We start from the raw sequence: 6,823 nt of genomic DNA, 5'->3' as shown, positions 1-6,823 counted from the left end.
GCAGAACATATGTTTCTCATTATTGTGAGTACCCTTGTAGCGTAAACGTTGGTGTCATTGTCGCTCTCAACGGGATCTAGGTTTATATCCTTTGAAATACTTGTTCATTATACCTATAGTAACGCGGAAGCTGCGTAGCCAGGTGAGGCGGCGGTTTTTTGCCCTGTCACTGAAACTTCTCCTCATCGTAACGCGATGATATTATAGATTTCCTGTTGGGAATTATTTCATTTCGTCAGACTTGTAGACCGAATCGTCCAGATGAACTGGATTACTGCAGCGAATGGGTTGGCTCGAGCGGCAAGAAGAGGCGCCTCGCAGTGGGGTGCTTGCCGGGAGCAACGAGGAAGTATTTATGTGTTTTAGATTGATATGGGATAAATAACGCAATAAGAGATGGGAACTTTCATCTGATCAAAGAGGCAGAAGTGGTTTAGTATGAAGCACTACAATGGAGTGTCTGTATGGGTCGTACATCGATCATCTTAGTGTTACTAAGTAGTAACAAGTACTGCTGCTGTCTGTAAGACAACTCGACCCGAGCGAAATCCGTTAGTGTGGGTAGACGAATAGAGCAGCTCTGCGGGTCTATTTTGATTAGTCAGTCACGGTGGCGCTCCAGGAATTTAGTGCGTGAGCAATACAATGCATTCTTTTAGCTCGGTTAGATGGACGAGTCGAATTAGTGGTCAGTTAGCCACACACTGAGTTTCGTAATATACTTTTGTCAAGAGACGGTAAGAGTGGATTCCCGCTTAGCTTCCACCAGCACCAGCAGGATATACCTCTCAGGAGGATGCAGGCAGCGTACCGCCGCAGTTGCGGGCTGGATCCGGGGACTGCTTCCAGGGAGTCTCCTAAGATATCTTCGGGTCCTACGGCCCATATCCGCAGAACATTGTTCTCATTGCTTTTCTATGAACTTTGAACACCAATACCTCCTAGTACGATCTACGTTTATGCGTGACGCTCATCCCACCTGTAAATCTAGCGGTGTGTCTTCTTTTCACCGTACAATTATCAGGAGTGCGACCACGGGTGGCGTATCACCCTGATCACTGGGATCCCAGCGCTATTCGCCAGCTCGTTCCCTGTCAATGGTCCATATTACTAATATTTTTGTTAAATATATATGGTGCATCTGCAGGTTCACTGATTTCAGCGTTACTGGGCCTGTCCTGCGAACCTCAGGGCATTGTTGGGAGGGCCAAGCGACTGACCCAGGACCCACAGCCGAGGGAAAACGATCTTCCTGCGGACGCCCTCCCCAGAGAGGACTTTTTACTTGACAAGTATCTTGATTTGTAGTGCTGTTCCAGGGTATTTGAAGCATTACATGCCCATTAGGGTAAAGTTTGCGTACACGCAGCTGCCGGTCGCGCAGTTGGCTACACTCCCTTACAGTATTGGGTGTGTCAATTGCATTAACTGATTTTCGTGTCTTCAGTAGAAAATCAGAATATACTCTCTTTCATAAGTTGGAAAATTGACATTTACCCAAATTCCTGTGAGCATATCTGGAGGTCCCATGCAGAACCACAGGGGTTACACAAGTGTACTCGGGCTTCCGGCGGTGACCTCCCGAGTATTCCGCCTGCTGCCGCACGGGGCTCTGCGATCACTATTCAATTCTGCATTCCTCGCATGTACTTTCGAAGTAGAAGTAGTGCGTCACGATCAAATCACTGCACTCAAAGGCGGAGTCTCATTGCAAATGTGTTTGGCTAGGGGTTGATCAGTTTTGGCTAAGGGTCTCGACGGCGTCAGCGCCTCTCTACNTTGCAAATGTGTTTGGCTAGGGGTTGATCAGTTTTGGCTAAGGGTCTCGACGGCGTCAGCGCCTCTCTACCGCTCGTATCGCTGCATTCCTTTTGGAAACCGCATCCTCGTGGAACAGTGGATGTAATTTAATTATCCCAAAAGCAGTTTAATCATGCCAATTCCTTGCGAATCGGCAGCAATCGTTCAATCCACTTGCTGTAGACGACAGCCTTCAATGTTGCTCGCGTCTTCCGTACGTGTGAACGACGACGAAATTTAGCACGAGCTCACCCGACATCTATGAATGCCGGCACAAAGATAACACTAACGCACCCGGCTTATGTGAGAAAAGCACAAATTAACGCGAAATAGCTCGAGTTGTGTGAGCAACTGTGCCAACGTAACAGGAAATCACCCGCCTTGTGTGAACATAAATACATCAAATCATGCCCTTAGTGGGGGCTACGTCCTCACCAGCGGCGGTCGGTTCGCCCATCATGGACGGAACGTTCCCCCCGACTCAAATGGAGGAGACTGATCGTTACTTCTTTCGGCGCCGTCAGCAGTTTGAAGCTGCCCTAGCCGCGCAAAAGTCAGAAAGAGGAGTTCGCATTCGGCCTTTGAGTGCCTCCTCTAGTTATCCTAGTGCAGGGGAGGCCTCTGCCTTGCAAGTGAACGTACAAAAAATGAAGTACGTAGGGCCAGAAGCCTTTCCAAGCCCCTTTCCAAAGGACCTTGCCAAGGGATCTCCAGTCGCAGAGGAGTTCGCGAAGCTGTTCACTCAGGCATGCAACAGTTCCACAATATCCTTTTTTTCTGCATTTCGCATCAGAACTGTTTCCGTTTGCTGCCTATCCGAAGGACGTGTAATCTCTGAGGCTGGCCGTTTGCGTAGTGAAGCAGGGACGCGCAGCTCGAGCGCATTCGTCTTGATAATCAGTAGACAGCATTTACAGGAAACAGGAATCGCCGTTATACAGAATCNTCTCGTGCTTGCAGGCAGAGAACGAAATCGCAAGTCTGACGGTACGCGAGGCCGACGAGCTGCGGGCAGTCATTGCAGCTCAGGCGCGGCGCATAGAGTCTTTGCAGCTTCAGCTACAGCAGCAGCAGCAGGTGCTACAGCAGCAGGAAGTAGAGGTACAACAGCAGAAGGCCAATGCCATTCAGGCCTCTTCCCTTATAGCAGAACAGGAAAAGCAGCTCCATGAATTGAGGGCAGAAGCAGCAACTGCAGCAGCGGCACATGACAAACAGAGAAGTCTTCTACTGCAGCGAGAAGCTCGCGCAGAGCAACTGGAAGAACAGCTCGAACAGTGAGTAGGCAACTGCACCAGTCGCGAAGCAGACTAAACGTAGTTCCCTTATTTAGGCCAACGGCCCGCTTCCGAACCGACTTTCGGTTGTTTGATGACATCTATTAACTTGAACGGATTTTCTACTGCTACTTAAATCAAGAATGCACAAAGCATATATAAACGACTGCCGGGTCTATCACTCATCCGAAATGAATACGAGTTTCCAGTACTCTTGATATATGCGGTCAGCAGCTCCCGAGCAGCAAACACCACTGGTTCACACTATTACTGAATAATGATATATATATATATATATATATANATATATATATATATATATATATATATATATATATATATATATATATATATATATATATATATATACAATTATTTGACTTGTGCTGCTGCAGATCTGTTGCGAGGAGCAAGGAGGTCGTTGCCCTGCGGCAGAAAGACGTACAGCAGCTGCAGCAGCTGAGACGGGAGCAGAGCAGTCTGGCACGGCACATTCGAGCAGAGAAGTCGATGGAGAATGCAGCAAAGGAGGCTGTCATTGCTGCTCGGCATGCAGCGGAGTTGCGAAAGGTCACTGCCCAAAGAGATGCCCTAGCAGCAGCAATCAAGAAGCAGTTTAAGTTGATAGAGGTTCTCAAGCAGCAGAAAGCGCATCTGGAGGCGGCGCGCTGGCTGCAATTCACAGAGGAGGAGTTTCTAAAGGTCGTAGACACAGACGGAACATTCACGCATACACAGGTGGAACACCAGCAGCAGCAGCCGCAAAAACAATAAAGGTTTTCATAGCATAAAAAGAATGAGTTGCAGTAGCTGCAGCAGCAGCAGCACCTCCAACAATAGTTGCAGTAACTGCGGCAGAAACATGAGTTTCCACATATACGCGTCTCCCTGGATGCACCCGGTTATCTATGCTGCGACTGGAGTCATTCAACACTTCAGCTCGTTGCTATCTGTTTTCCTCGACTGAAATCTAGCAGTGGAAGATACCTGTGAGAAACCGCGGTAACTAGCGAAATTATTTCTTTGGGTGGATAACCTGACTCAACTGTAGTGGGTTCTGCAACAGACAGGCATTCATTTTATTTTCTTTTTGAGGGGTGATTCAACGCTTTTGTTCNGTAGTGGGTTCTGCAACAGACAGGCATTCATTTTATTTTCTTTTTGAGGGGTGATTCAACGCTTTTGTTCCTTGTCTTCGCATGCAACTGACTGGCTAGGTGTAGTGTCCTGCGGTTCAACATAGGAACCGAAAGGAGTTCGGTTCCTATGTTGAACCGCAGGGAAATCTCCCTTCCTTAAAGCAATCCCGAAATTTTTACCTTATAAATAAGCTGGATACGCCAATTTGCTACACAAATGATGATCCAACAGGCAATAAATAGCCGGTGTAGGAGCTATGCCAGAGTTCGGCCCAAAGGCACCTCTGTCGTGGGACTCAGCCAAGGGCTAGGTGATTGAAACCCTTAATGGAAGGTTGATAACTAATAAAGAACCGAAACGAAATGTTATAAACACTGAGTCCTAGAATAAAGCTGGAGAAACAGGTTTCGGGGCCTACGGGTGTCGGATAACGGGCGACGGCCTCCAACAAAAACCAGAAGAGACCTATAAGGTAGGCCCCCGGATGTCGAGTTGGGCCACTGCAGCCTCGGCTGCGAGTGCCACCAAGATAGCAGTCCCCTATTGCACTGGCTACTGCTTGACTGCAGCCTCGACGGCCTCACATGCTTGTGTCTAGGCAGACCTGGTCTGTATCTTTGAGCAAGCATATCAAATATACTTATTTATATAAGGCTTGAAGCAACTTTTGCCTCTGGCAGCCTCGCGAAACAGCAGCAGAGACGGTCAGTGGTCTTCCATCCAGCCCAATCGATGCAGTGGTGACCGAGGCCTGGCAGCGGTCTAAATAGGGATTTTTGCCGCTTGCATTTACGCCAAATCGGACAAGTTAAAAATAAATTTTCACGAATATCTAACAAACAAAAACAGGGCAGCTTTCCGTGCCACCGCTGCCTCGTTCGTCTGATCGGAGCGGCCAGCTCGTTCGCTGGTCGGTCTACCGCTACCAGCCTTGGCTGGATGTGGCTTGCGGCTGTCAGCTGCCCTCTGTGTTCTGCAGTGGTCGCATCACTCTTTGTTTGTTTAGTAATAAACATTGTGTTGTACGTACATAGCTCTTCTGCTTTAGGCACTTCTCTTTCATACCTTCAGGTGTTTCTCAAGGAAAGGCAAACAGGGTCACTCCCCCGAGAGCCAANGGGTAAGCCCATTTTTACAATACATTGGAGATTGCAAGGCCCAACAACGGGTTTCTGTGCCTCCAGCATTCGTTGGTCTCGTTGCTTCCCTGATGGGTTTACCGGCCGTGCCGTCTACCCATGTGCCTCCCATACGTGATATGCGTGCACGTCGCATGATTTGTGTGTCTATTATTTCTCAGGTCAGTTGATTATTTTGCAGTGAAGATGAGTCGATGTGCAATCAAGCCATTTAGCGCCGTGGGCACAGGCATGACGGCTATAGCCCTCCTGTGCTTATGTGCGCTCACCATCCTCTCGCGAGAGGCTTTGGCTGGATACAGACCTCGCCCGCCTCTTGCCGGTGGCGCAGGCCGTGGCTTCGGCCCCGGAGGGCGTGGCCCCGTTCCCTATGGAGCGGGCGGCCCCGGGCGCTTCGGACCAGGTGGGCAGGGCCCAGGTGGTATGCGCGGTCCCGGTGGCCTTATGGGAGCAAGGGGACCTGGCCCTGTTATTCCACCTAGCCTTAGTGGCCCGGGGAGTCAAATGGGGGTGCCCCCTGCAGGAGGAGCCCACGCAGGAATTCCCGGAGGGATGCCAGCGGGAGGGCGCTTTGACTTCTCTTCCGCCTCGCATTGGTCTAACTTTGGACCCGGTCACCAATACCCCTCGGTACCCATGGGAAATCTACAGGGAGGCCTCCCTGGAGCTCAACTGCCGACCGGCGAAGATATTGCTGGAGGAGCATTACCGGCGGATGATCCACTGACCGCTGATCCATCTAACGACCTGTTCAACTACATGCTGCAAAACGAGGATTCGCTTTCGAACCAGGCACCTTCGACCAGCTGGTTCGCAAGGAGCTTGGACAGTAACGAGTCGAGTGAGACAGCGTCTGCCGAAGGCATGGGAGTAGAAGATGGCAATAGAGACGAAACTGAGGGCGAGCGCGAGAAGGCAGAGAACGACGAAAGCCCCCCGAAAGAAAGCAACGAGAACAGTGTCTTTTTGGCAAAGAGAGAGGACAGTAGGAAAGAACAAGGGAATGAAGAGGCAAAAAAGGAGGCATTAAAGGCAAAAGAGACACTGGCACACGAACAACTGAAGAAGAAACATCATAAGGCAGACGAGGCAAAGGAAGAAGAGGCAAAGAAAGAAGAGGCAAACAAAAGTAAGACAGACGAGGCACTCGATAAAGAAGAGACAGACAACGGAAATGATGACGAAAATGAGGAGGGCACAAGCAGCAGCGGCACACACAAACTGGAATCACACAAGAAAGAGTCGCACGCAGAGGAGTCCCACAAGGAAGAGTCCCATCAAGAGGAGCACACAAGCGCCTAATCAACACCTGGAATGTGGAGCTGAGCAAGATCTACGCGAAGGAGGACGCACAACGAGTGCGAAAGAGACCTGCTCGTACGGAAGTAGCGTCGCTAAGGCGTTGCACGGCAACGGGCTGCTGTCGTCCTGTTCAGTTCACTGTGTTCACTAGTTTTTGGTTCTCGA

At 49.8% G+C, this 6,823-nt stretch overlaps 2 protein-coding genes across 2 annotated transcripts; both read left to right on the top strand.

Annotated features, from left to right (window-relative positions):
- Positions 1 to 2,258: 2,258 nt before the first annotated feature.
- On the top strand, positions 2,259 to 3,851 carry EMH_0042460 (uncharacterized protein; the record flags this gene model as incomplete). Its single annotated transcript, XM_013499217.1, has 3 exons — positions 2,259 to 2,456; positions 2,761 to 3,077; positions 3,473 to 3,851. 3 exons carry the CDS (start codon positions 2,259 to 2,261, stop codon positions 3,849 to 3,851), a joined length of 894 nt encoding a protein of 297 aa, XP_013354671.1.
- A 1,736-nt stretch (positions 3,852 to 5,587) lies between these two features.
- Positions 5,588 to 6,658, top strand: EMH_0042350 (uncharacterized protein; the record flags this gene model as incomplete). The annotated part of the gene is made up of 1 exon (XM_013499216.1): positions 5,588 to 6,658. The coding sequence occupies one exon, from the start codon at positions 5,588 to 5,590 to the stop codon at positions 6,656 to 6,658; it is 1,071 nt and encodes a 356-aa protein (XP_013354670.1).
- Between the last annotated feature and the right edge of the window lie 165 nt (positions 6,659 to 6,823).

Source organism: Eimeria mitis, genomic scaffold (assembly GCF_000499745.2).
Source record: "Eimeria mitis Houghton genomic scaffold, Emh_scaff41, whole genome shotgun sequence".
NCBI lineage: Eukaryota > Apicomplexa > Conoidasida > Eucoccidiorida > Eimeriidae > Eimeria > Eimeria mitis.
The sequence above is the reverse complement of the archived record's forward strand: the minus strand, read 5'-3'. Positions and strand labels throughout refer to the sequence as shown.